Source organism: Schistocerca piceifrons, chromosome 2 (assembly GCF_021461385.2).
Source record: "Schistocerca piceifrons isolate TAMUIC-IGC-003096 chromosome 2, iqSchPice1.1, whole genome shotgun sequence".
NCBI lineage: Eukaryota > Metazoa > Arthropoda > Insecta > Orthoptera > Acrididae > Schistocerca > Schistocerca piceifrons.
The window spans coordinates 990,469,856-990,482,839 of NC_060139.1; the positions used below are offsets into that span (position 1 = coordinate 990,469,856).

The 12,984-nt window shown below is 45.0% G+C and overlaps 1 protein-coding gene across 1 annotated transcript in view; it reads left to right on the forward strand.

Annotated features, from left to right (window-relative positions):
- LOC124776043 overlaps nucleotides 1–12,984 on the forward strand; it is a 247,507-nt gene that overhangs the window by 120,177 nt on the left and 114,346 nt on the right. The window contains exons 10-11 of the mRNA XM_047250883.1: nucleotides 5,226–5,375; nucleotides 10,164–10,354. Coding sequence (XP_047106839.1) covers nucleotides 5,226–5,375; nucleotides 10,164–10,354 — 341 coding nt within the window. The remainder of the gene's footprint in view (nucleotides 1–5,225; nucleotides 5,376–10,163; nucleotides 10,355–12,984) is intronic.

Sequence of the window (12,984 nt, forward strand, 5' to 3'; positions counted from 1 at the left end):
AATAGAAGCAGGACTGAAGAAAAATCAAGACACTTTCCTCGATTCGCTGAGCTGAAAAAAACGTTCGATTATGTAAAGCAGTGCAAGATGTTCGCAATTCGGAGAAAGATAGGTGTAAGCTATAGGGAAAGATTGGTAATACACAATGTGTACAAAAACCAAGGGGGAACAGTAAGGCACGAAGATCAAGAAAAAGCGTTTGGATAAAAAGTGTGTAAGACATGGATGCAGTATTTCGCCTCTAATGTTGAGTCTGTACGTCGGATAACTAATGACGGGAACAAAAGTAAGATTCAAGGGTGCTAATAAAATTCACAGTGAAAGGATATCGATGATAAGATTTGCTGATGACATTGTTATTCTCAGTGAAATGGAAGAAGAATTATAGGATCGGGTGAATTGAAAGACTACTCTAATGAGTACAGAATTTGGATAGAGAAAACTGAACAGAGGCGAATGTAATGAGAAGTAGCAGAAATGAGAACAGCGAGAAACTTAACATCAGAATTGGGGATCACGAAGTAGATGAAGTTAAGAAATTCTGCCACCTAGGCAGCAAAATAAACAACGACGGACGCAGCAAGGAGGACATAACAAGCGCACTAGCAGTGGCAAGGAAGGACCTTCCTGGCCAAGAGAAGTGTACTGATATCAAACAAAGGCCTTATTGTAAGGAAGAGATTTCTGAGAATGTACGTTTGGAGCACAGCATTGTATGGTAGTAAAACATGAAGTATGGGAAAACCGATAAAGAAGAGACTCGAAGCATTTGAGATGTGGTGCTGCTGTAGGATGTTGAAAACTAGGTGCAGTGATAAGGTAAGGAATGAGGAGGATCTCAGCAGAATCGACGAGGAAAGGAACGCAGGGAAAACATGGACAGGAAGAAGGGACAAAATGATAGGACAAGTGGTAAGATATCAGGGAATATCTTCCATGGTACTAGAGGGAGCTGTAGAGGGTAAGTACTGTAGACAGTGATTGGAGTACATCCTGCAAACAATTGAGGACGTAGATTGCAAGTGGTACTCCGAGAGGAAATTGAAGTAACAGGAGAGGAATTCGCGACGGGCTACATCAAACCAGTCAGAAGACTGCTGATTCAGAAGAGATTCCTCCCCATCAGATGACTCTCCCCTGGCGTAGTTCCGCAACACTGGTAGGCGTCATCTATAACGTTACATGTAAATACAGAAATCTGGTATTTTCAGTTTGTGTTCTCTTAGAACCATTAAACCAAACGTACACGATACTTACGATAAATTAAAGTTTATTTTTGTTGCACGGAGAACGCGTTTGGTATTCGAGTATTCACCTCACAAAATATCCAGTGCTATCAAAACTGATGTTCCACAAAAAGGCGAGGTTGATTCAGGTGTAGTAACGTGCGTGAAAGTAATGCTACGTTCGACAATGGACTAGGGAGAAGCTACGTTGTGCTCGCTAGCATGTCTGTGTAAGAACACTGAAGCGAACTAGTGCTGTGGATTACGTGCAGTTTGAACTTCTTAAAGTAATAACAAGCTTAAGATGTTATCATTAGAACCAAATTCAGTTTAAACTCGATGTATGTTGGTTTACGATAGCAATAGTGCATTTGTGCAAAATTTTATCTTAACAGAAAATAAATACTTTAATTCGATAATCTAATTTTAGTTCCTAGTTCTATCTTTTCAGTGAGCATAAGCTCCAAGTCATAATTCAAATTCAGTTAACAGAAAATTATTCATTATGCCCTTAGCATCTCCTGTCCATTTAACGACGAACTCTTCTCTGTCGATGTGTTGTTTATTATCTTCTGAATTCATTTTCTCATACTATACTGCTGTCCATCAAAATTGCAAAACGATGGAAGAGGTATGCTACAAACTGACATGAAGTACAATATTTGTTTGTATATGCAAATGATTCACGTTTCAGCGAACTACATAACGTAGGTAGGAGTAACGCCATCTATGCTGCGTATACAAGGAAAGACTGCACAGCTGGTTTCCCATTCAGAAATCGCATTCTGATGTTGCTTAACGGTGAGACGATCGTGTTACAGCTCGCATGAGGTGGAGAAACGTTTTCGACAGGGATAATATCGCGATCTATCCAGACTTACAGTTATCATTCCCTTACATTAAAACGCGCATCGGTTGGGGTCGGAAGATCGCAACGGCCCCACGCGACTAGGGGCCGAGAGGACAGCTATATCGTTCCTGTGGCAGTGCGGCATCGAGCAGCGGCGCTGTCAGTTTCCTTGACACGGCTGCAGAGAAATGCGCGCTGACAGTGACACACCCAGTGACAACACTAGGCACACGGGAGGCACCACGTCTGTCTTTTCAGGTCTGTCCCTGCTCGGCTTTAGCGTCACGACTGCCACCTCCGTGTGTAGAGATACCAAGGATAATGAACCTTGCAAGTTTGTATATCTTATTGTCATACAACCATGTTTGTGGCGTGATGGTGTGGGATGCCACTGGGTACAGACCCTCATCACCTATGGACCAACAGTACTACCTTCCGGAAACCATCGATTCCAATAGCCGATTATCTGGACAGCGAGTGTTACATATATGTCTCGTTAAGGCCGGCGGCCGTGGTCCCCGTGACGTTACTTTCAACAAGACGCGGCCAAACGTCATGTTGCCAAAGATGTTTGAGCTACGTGGGTACAGAGGAGTTCGTCCGTTGGGCTGGCCAGCACGTTCTCTAGATCACGCAACCACTGGAAACTTCTGGTCATGGGCTGCCGAGAGCCTGGAACGCCACCACTCTCCAGCCACAATGAGGATGACCTGCAGTTGAAGCAGCATGCAATGACATACCCGTATCTGCCATCCTAGCCTAGTTCGAGGCGATGCAAAGTGGCTAACAGCTGACGTTGATGCGACAGGTGGCAGATCCTTGTACTAAATTTCGCAATTTGTGTGATCCCAGATCACTTACAGATTTAATTGTCTTCTTTCTACCACTGTCTACGAATCTGAAAATTTCGCTTCTTGCTATCGGTCATGGCGTTGCAATTTCGACGACCAGAAATGTGTTTTGCTGGTTTTTTTATTTATTTATTGATTCAGCTTCTGGTCGCTCTCTATATGTAATTTGCAGTAGTAGTAGTAGTAGTATGTGTGTGAAATCTTATGGGACTTAACTGCTAAGGTCATCAGTCCCTAAGCTTCCACACTACTTAACCTAAATTATCCTAAGGACAAAGACACACACCCATGCCCGAGGGAGGACTCGAACCTCCGCCGGGACCAGCCGCACAGTCCATGACTCCAGCGCCTTAGATCTAATTTGCAATGCGTCTGATAAGTTAACCTCTTTAGATATAGTAACTTCACCGGTAAACAATTAAAATTAGCCTACAGTTGACTTTTGTTGCCGGCTGGCCACTGTCTAGTGTTAATACAAACTCCACCGACAAATTTAGAAGACTGCGGCTGCGTATTTTAAAGTAAAAATGTTTGTGTTTTCGCTGACTCTCACTACGGCGTGACTACTTTTGTTTCTCTTTCCACACTATGATACACTTTAAGACAAAAAGAAAGACACACCACGAAGGAATTATCGGAATGGGACGAAAATCGGTAGATGTGATGAACGTGTACTGACGAACAAACGATTAAAGTTTCAGAAAAATTGGGTGTTCTATTCAAGAGAAAGAGCTTCACAAATTGAGCAAGTCAATAACGCATTTGTCCACCTTTGGCCCTTACGAAAGCAGTCATTCGCCTTGGACCTGATTGACATAGTTCTTGGATGTCGTCCTGAGGGATGTCGTACCAGATTCTTTCCAATTGGCGCTTTATATTATCAAAATCCCGAACTGGTTGGGGAGAGATTCGGCGACCTTGCTGGACAAGACAGGGTTTCGCAAGCACTAAGATAAGCAGCAGAAACTCTCGCCGTGAGTGGACGGGCATTATCTTGCTGAAATGTAAGTCCAGGATGGTTTGGCATGAAAGGCAACAGAACGGAGCATAGAATATCTCGACGTTCCGCTGTGCTGTGTGGGTGGCGCGGTTCTGCTATGAAAAGAAATGGCACCACAGAGCTTCTTCACTCCTGGTTGTCGGGTTGTACAGCGGGCGACGGTGAGGCTGATATCCCAGCACTGTCAGAGGCGTCTTCAGACACGTCTTCGAATTGAGCCCCGTTGACCACCGGAGACGTGTCTGGAGACTCACCGGACGGCGGTGGGATACCTACGTCACTGTCGCCCAAATGGCCCAACAGCGAGGGGTGATGCCTGAGGTAGCATTTCTTTTCATTGGAGGACATCTTTGGTTGTCATGTGCGACACCCTTACAGCACAGCGTTACATCGACGACATTCCATGACCCACTTTGGTGCTCTTCATGGCAAGCCACCCTGGGATTCGATTCCAGGAAGATAATATCCGCCCGTACACGGCGAGAGTTTCTGCTGCTTTTCTGTTTGCTTTCCAATACGCAAGGTCGTCCGATCTCTCCCCAACTGAGAACGTTGGAGCATTATGAGCAGGACCTTGCGTCCAGCTTGGGATTCTGACAACCTAACGCGCCAATTGGACAGAATTCCGACCGGTATCCCTCACGAATATATACGTCGAGCTAGTCGATGAATGCTAGGCCGAATAACTGCTTGCATAAGAGCCAGAGGTGCAACAACTCATTACTAACTTAACTCAATTTGTGAATCACTTTCTCTTGAATAAATCATCCAAGTTTTCTGAAACTGTAATCATTTGTTTCTCTATACATAAGCATCGCATCTACCAGTTTCCGTCCCATTCGGATAATTCCGTCGTGGTGCAATTTTTCTTCTTGGTGTATTTATGTCTGAGTACACTGCTAATTTTAGATTTAAGGCTAATAGACCATTTCTGGGGGATAACATAAGATGCCAGTTCACGAGACCTGAGCTGCCACAACCGCAAGCCCGTTTCGTTGTAGCTGCTGAAAGAGTGCGGCAGTTAACTGGAATGTCCCACAGCTCATTGAAGTAATGGCGGCCTATATTTGTAACAGCCGCTCTTAGTTTTCCTTATTTTTGTTCCTCATTATATTCGTTTTTGTATGGAACTCTAATTTCTGAAGAGACATTCTGGTTCTTGTAACATAACTGCTTCGTTATTTGGCAAACAATATAGCAGCCGTTGTCTAAGCAGCTCCTCCGGGATAATCAATGCAATTCACGTTTACTTTGTCTCTTGAGTTAGGTGTTCATGGAGTGGCATGCTGTACTTGTAGGTGGCAGCTTTCAACTCTTCGCTATCCATCAACCACGTGGACATCTTCCTCAGGCCTCGAGTAGTTGGTGTGCGCCGTCGGTGCGGCGTTTGGGACTTGACAACCAAGACCTGGGACTTCAGCGTCTGTAAGCTGCACCATCGGGGTCAGGTATGTGCATCTTCTGGTGTCTTGCACACTACGTGACTTCCCAAATGGGTGGTTTTAACGTTCAAAAGATTCACAGGAACATTCTAGGCAGTTTACATATGTGTAACAAAAAATTTCGATTTGAGACAATTCCTGCCATGCTCTTCAAGTTTATTTTTGACCGCAGAGATACGAAGGCAAAAGCAAAAAAAAATAAAAGTTTTTATTTGTTCGTTGACTGAAACTGTATTTGAAATTACTAAGATCAATATGTATAAAAAGAATTTTTTGTGGAAAGATTGGTTGACAGTACAGGTATGTGATGATATCGTAATAAACAAATTATCGCATTTGGGAATAGAAACGTCGATGTTTCAATATCGATACTGAAACATTTAAACATCATACCGACGATATTAAGTACAAAGAAAAGATATCGACATTCGACAAAAAAAGAGACTTCTTGGTACAACTGTCAACAGTTATTTCGTCGTGAAACAAATCTTTTTCTGACAATATCTCAAAACGAAAATTGTAGTAGCAAGTGATGGACTAAGGAAAGAATCAGACATCAGACTGATTCAAGAAGTATCCACTACATAGAATTCAGTGTTCTATATCTTTGAAAGATTTTTGCAACTGTGTCCACAGATTAACAATACCAGTAACTTACATGCAAGTGCACAATCCATACTAACAGCGAAGTATGTTGTAGATATGACAGATCGTTGTGACATTCTCAGCCATACAGTAGTGGATACTCATGAAATCTACGTGTAAAAGTACTTACAGGCAATATAGTAACCACAAAAACTAGTATACTGAATATCGAAGTACTTGGCATGCAGCCAATACAGACATAAAAAGTTCTCAGTCTTAATCCTTTCAATACAAATAATGTACTAAGTTATCCTCGAACTGCTGCTATGACATAGTAACCATATACAGAAACAAAATGTGTTTAGTAACATTGTAGACCGCTGAATATGCCTCAGAAAATAACATGAAAATTGTTCACTTAAAACAAAAATACAGTTTAGTTGTTGTAACATCTCTGAAAATAAGTGCATGAACAGAAGTATAAATAAATGAAAGTTCCTCTAAAATTTTGGATAGTTTTCTGTGGGTGGTCAGATATTCTGTTCATTCAGTTTTGCATGCAGCAGATCAAACATTATCAATACTAATAATAGAGAAGATGGAATGAAAGATTAAAACCTATTGTTCCAAATTTCTGGGGTATCGGCGAGGACCATTCGCAACCGTCTCCATGAAGCTGGGCTACGGTCCCGCACACCGTTAGGCCGTCTTCCGCTCACGCCCCAACATCGTGCAGCCCGCCTCCAGTGGTGTCGCGACAGGCGTGAATGGAGGGACGAATGGAGACGTGTCGTCTCAGCGATGAGAGTCGCTTCTGCCTTGGTGCCAATGATGGTCGTATGCGTGTTTGGCGCCGTGCAGGTGAGCGCCACAATCAGGACTGCATACGACCGAGGCACACAGGGCCAACACCCGGCATCATGGTGTGGGGAGCGATCTCCTACACTGGCCGTACACCACTGGTGATCGTCGAGGGGACACTGAATAGTGCACGGTACATCCAAACCGTCATCGATCCCATCGTTCTACCATTCCTAGACCGGCAAGTGAACTTGCTGTTCCAACAGGACAATGCACGTCCGCATGTATCCCGTGCCACCCAACGTGCTCTAGAAGGTGTAAGTCAACTACCCTGGCCAGCAAGATCTCCGGATCTGTCCCCCATTGAGCATGTTTGGGACTGGATGAAGCGTCGTCTCACGCGGTCTGCACGTCCAGCACGAACGCTGGTCCAACTGAGGCGCCAGGTGGAAATGGCATGGCAAGCCGTTCCACAGGACTACATCCAGCATCTCTACGATCGTCTCCATGGGAGAATAGCAGCCTGCATTGCTGCGAAAGGTGGATATACACTGTACTAGTGCCGACATTGTGCATGCTCTGTTGCCTGTGTCTATGTGCCTGTGGTTCTGTCAGTGTGATCATGTGATGTATCTGACCCCAGGAATGTGTCAATAAAGTTTCCCCTTCCTGGGACAATGAATTCACGGTGTTCTTATTTCAATTTCCAGGAGTGTACTTGAGTGTTCTAGAGTGATCCGAAATTTTATCAGAAAACAAATGAAAATAAGGACCAAGCAAAGTGAGTCTATTTGAAGCTAGTAATATATAACTTTTTAAATCCTTACGTTTATCAACATTTGCTGTGTGGGGGATTGCTGGTTCTGGTTGTGAAACCAAATCATAATTAACTTACTAAGAGTGTTTCCGATCATTACCAGACAGGGACAGTTTCACACTCACACACAAAATATTGAGTGATTAGCAACATATTGCGAGGATACTATTTGGAGTACAATATCTTTTTTAAGAGCTTGGTCATGCTAACAACAGTCTAACAATAAAATTATTCTCTTTCGTTATTTTTGTCAAGTACCAATCAAACTTGAAAATCATAGTAGCAGTTTTAACTGTAACAGTTTGAATTAAAACAGCCTTCATTATTGACTACTATAATCGTGTAGTGGTGCAGAAAGGGGCAAAACGTGACGGCATAATAGTGTTTAGCTTCCTCCCTTGTGGATAAAACAAAATGTAGAATGACAACTCGTTCTACATCTACGTCTACATTTATACTCCGCAAGCCACCCAACGGTGTGTGGCGGAGGGCACTTTACGTGCCACTGTCATTACCTCCCTTTTCTGTTCCAGTCGCGTATGGTTCGCGGGACGAACGACTGTCGGAAAGCCTCTGTGCGCGCTCGGATCTCTCTGATTTTACATTCGTGATCTCCTCGAGAGGTATAAGTAGGGGGAAGCAATATATTCGATACCTCATCCAGAAACGCACCCTCTCGAAACCTGGCGAGCAAGCTACACCGCGATGCAGAGCGCCTCTCTTGCAGAGTCTGCCACTTGAGTTTGCTAAACATCTCCGTAACGCTATAACGGTTACCAAAAAACCCTGTGGCGAAACGCGCCGCTCTTCTTTGGATATTCTCTATCTCCTCCGTCAACCCGACCTGGTACGGATCCCACACTGAAGACCAATACTCAAGTATAGGACGAACGAGTGTTTTGTAAGCCACCTCCTTTGTTGATGGACTACATTTTCTAAGGACTCTCCCAATGAATCTCAACCTGGCACCCGCCTTACCAACAATTAATTTTATATGATCATTACACTTCAAATCGTTCCGCACGCATACTCCCAGATATTTTACAGAAGTAACTGCTACCAGTATTTGTTCCGCTATCATATAATCATACAATAAAGGGTCCTTCTTTCTATGTATTCGCAATACATTACATTTGTCTATGTTAAGGGTCAGTTGCCACTCCCTGCACCAAGTGCCTATCCGCTGCAGATCTTCCTGCATTTCGCTACAATTTTCTAATGCTGCAACTTCTCTGTATACTACAGCATCATCCGCGAAAAGCCGCATGGAATCTCCGACACTACCTACGAGGTCATTTATATATATTGTGAAAAGTCACACCGAAGAACAAAAGAAACTGGTGCAGCTGCCTTATATCGTGTAGGGCCCCCGCGAGCATGCAGAAGTGCAGCAACACGACGTGGTATGGGCTCCACTAATGCCTCAAGCAGTGCTGCAGAGAACTGACACGATGAACCCTGCAGCGCTCTCCATAAATCCGTAAGAGTACCAAAGGGTGAAGATCTCTTCTGAACACCTTGTTTCAAGGCATTCTAGATATGTTCAATAATGTTCTTGGCTGGGGAGTTCGGTGACAAGCGGAAGTGTTTAAACCCAGACGAGTACTCCTGGAGCCACTCTATAGCAATTCTGGATATGTAGGGTGTCGCATTGTCCTGCTGGAATTTCAAAAATCCGGCATAATGCACAACGGACATGAATGGATGCAGGTGATCAGACTGGATGTTTACATAGGTGTCACCTCTCAGAGTCTTATTTAGACATACCACGGGTCCCATATCACTCCAACTGCACACACCCCACACTATTACAGTGCCTTCACCATCTTGAACAGTTCGCTGCTGACACGCAGTGTCCATGGATTCTGCATGATGTCTCCATACCTGTACTCGTCCAGCCACTCGAAGAAATTTGAAACGAGACTCGTCGAACCAGGCAACATGTTTCCCGTCATCAACAGTCCAATGTCGGTGTTGACGAGCCCAGGTGAGGCACAAAGCTTTGTGTCGTGCAGTCATCAAGGGTACACGAGTGGGTCTTTGGCTCCGAAAGCCAGTTTCGTTGAATGGTTTTCGCACGCTGACACTTGTTGAAGGCCCAGCATAGAAATCTACAGCAATTTGCGGAAGAGTTGCACTTCTGTAACGTTGAACGATTCTTTTCAATCGTCTTTGGTCCCGTTCTTGCAGGATCTTTTTCCGGCCGCAGCGATGTCGGAGATTTGATGTTTTACCGGATTCCTGATATTGACGGTACTCTCGTGGAATGGTCGTACTGGAAAATTCCCACTTCATCGCTACCTTGGGGATTCTGTGTCCCATCCCTCGTGCGTCGACTATAGCCTCACGATCAAACTGACTTAAATCTTGATAAACTGCTATTGTAGCAGCAGTAACCGATCTAACAACTGCACGGGACACTTGTCGTCTTGCGTAGGCGTTGTCGACCGCAGAGCCGTTTTCTGCCTGTTTACATATCTCTGTATTTGAATATGCATGCCTATACCAGTTTCTTTGGCGCTTTAGTGTAGTTTCTTTCTCCAGAAGTGCTTTCCGTCTCTGGATTTTGCTTGTGGTGTTTCCCCTGGCAGACGACGGACGTGTGCCGCTGCCGGCACCTGACGCACATCGGGCAGCTGGTGACGGACGCCGACCTGCAGTGGGGCGACCACGCCAGGCCGCTGGAGACGCTCTCACTGGTCGGCATCGGCGCTTCTCTTCTGGGCGCTCTGGGCCTCGCCGTCACCGCAGCGCTCGCAGGCCGCTGGCGCCGCAAGGCGGGGTGAGTCACCACTAGCGCTGCTTTCAACCCACACACCACCTTGCTTTCGGCTCTTCCTCCAAACATGTTCTAAGGTTCGAGGGGCAGTCAACAAGTAATGCAACACGCAATTCTTCTCGGCCAGTTTCGGTTTAAAAAATGCTGAATTTGTTGTGTGACATAGTGGATCCTCTATACTTTCATGAAGTTCCGATTGGTGGCGGCGCTGAACGTAGCCTTCAAAATGGCGTCTGTAGCGGAAGTGCATTCCAAACAAAGAGCTGTCATTCCGTTTCTTTGCTGAAAAGTATTTAATCCGACAAACTCTGTGAGGTTGTAGGGGACATCAAAACAAACATTTCTTCCCTAATGTCATTTTTTCCTATGAGGATTATTTAAGCCGTTGGAGGCCGTATTACGCTCTTCAGTTCTAGGCAACTGCTGTCCACCAGTGTAGTAGTGCATTGTCTCTGTTTAATAATGGAGCGATACACCTATAGTGAGTACACTGACATGCTTAGTGCGTACTACGTAGCGCACCACGACGGACGAGATGCACAGCGGGTTTATCAGCAACAATATCCTAATCGTCGTATCCCGCATCATGCGACCTTTGATGCTGTGTGCCAACGTCTGCGTGAGACCGGCTCATTTAGCAGATTACCTGGACAGGGGCGCCGTCGCACGGTAAGAGCGTTGCAGTTTGAGGAAGCTGTCTTGCAGCATGTGGACCGGGCTCCTTCAATCAGTACTCGTGCAATTGCACGTACCACGGGGACGAATCAGACGAATGTAAGAACAGTCCTTCGAGAGCAATTGTTACGTCCATTTCACTTACAGCGTGTCCACAACCTGGAACCAGTTGATTATCCACCCAGAGCACAGTTTTCGCAGTGGTACCCATGACACTGTGAAATGCATCCTACATTTTCATCCTCTGTGTTTACCGATGAAGCAACGTTTGGGCGTGATGGAGTCTTCAACATGCACAATTCGCATGTTTGGAGTGAGGATAATCCACATTCCCCAGTTACTAGCTCTCATCATGTGCGGTTCTTCGTTAATGTGTGGGTCGGTGTTGTTGGGGGCTGTTTAATTGGGCCGTATCTGCTACCTAGGCCATTAAATGGCAGGCACTATTACAATTTTCTCGCCAGAGCATTGCCAGAATTGCTGGAAAACGTCCCGCTCCCTACAAGACAACGCATGTGGTTCCAACATGACTGGGCGCCCGCACATTTCAGTCGTCGTGTGCGTCAATTCCTGGACCGACGGATCCCAGAAACTTGGATTGGCAGAAGTGGTCCTGTACCATGGCCTGCTCGATCCCCAGATATGTCCCCTCTGGACTTCTTTGTTGGTTTAATTAATTTGTCGCCAGAGAAATCTTCTTCTACCGGTTTAAATACTTCTCATAGGAAAAAATGACATTAGGGAAAAATATTTGTTTTGATGTCCCCTACAACCTCCCAGAGTTTGTCGGTTTAAATACTTTTCACCCTGTATATTCATAGACGCTTGCAAAATGTTTACTGAGACCTGGCAGTGAACAAAAGCATGGTGAGTCGTTGGGCGAGGTGTCACGTAAACCTGTCCGATCCCCCGTGTGTCAGCCGTATGCACACAGTTGTGACTCCTGCAATGTTGGAACTTGCGGACACTCTCATTAGACATGACAATCAAACACCTAACAGCTTAACTGGGCATCTCTGATCGTACTGACGTCCACCTGTAGGGGAACTCAAAAGTGTTTGCACACTGGGTTCCACGCTGCCTAACAGAGACACGTTACTCCGAACATCACAGGCAATGAAACATGGCCCCATCACCTCGAACGGGAAACAGAACGGAAATTCATGGAGTGGTGTCATAACACCTTTCCTCCGAAGAAAAAGTTCAAAGCCACATCCTCAGCTTGTAAAGTCATGGTGATGACCTCTGGGATTCTGAAGGGGTTACTCTGTTGATGTCCTCCCTCGTGGTGCAACGATCAACTCAGAGGTGTATTGTGCTACCCCCAGGAAATGGAAGAAACTACTTAAGCGTGTTCAATCTCGCAAATATGCAGACGAACTTCCCCTTCTCCATGATAACACAAGGACTCACGCAAGTCTGCGCACCCAAGAGGAGCTCACAAAACTTCATAGGACTCTTCCTCATTCTCCCCACAGCATCTTCCGACTTCCATGTGTTTGGCTCAATGAAAGATGCTCTCCACAGTACGTGGATGGTGGGCATGCTACAAGACGTTGGCTCCGACGTCGACCTGTAGAGTGGTACCATGCAGATGTACAGGCCCTCCCAGTAAGGTTGAGTAAGGCTGTCGCACTGAATGGATATTATGTTGAAAAATAGGGCTTTGTAGCCAAAAAAGTGGGGAATAATATGGTGTATTGGAATCCTGAATAAAACGACCTGCTTTCAGAAAAAAGTGTTGCATTACTTTTTGTACACCCTTCATATAATGGCTGACACTAAATAATTACAAATGCAAAATAATTAATTGATAAAATATTTACATGAGTTCTAAAATTACTAAACATTTGTTGTGATTGATGACATTAGAAGTACATGAAGTACATGTAGTCATAGTCGTCTTCTTGAAAACTGATGTTGCTGTGGCAGCGAGATTGCTCTACACTCGATCCGTT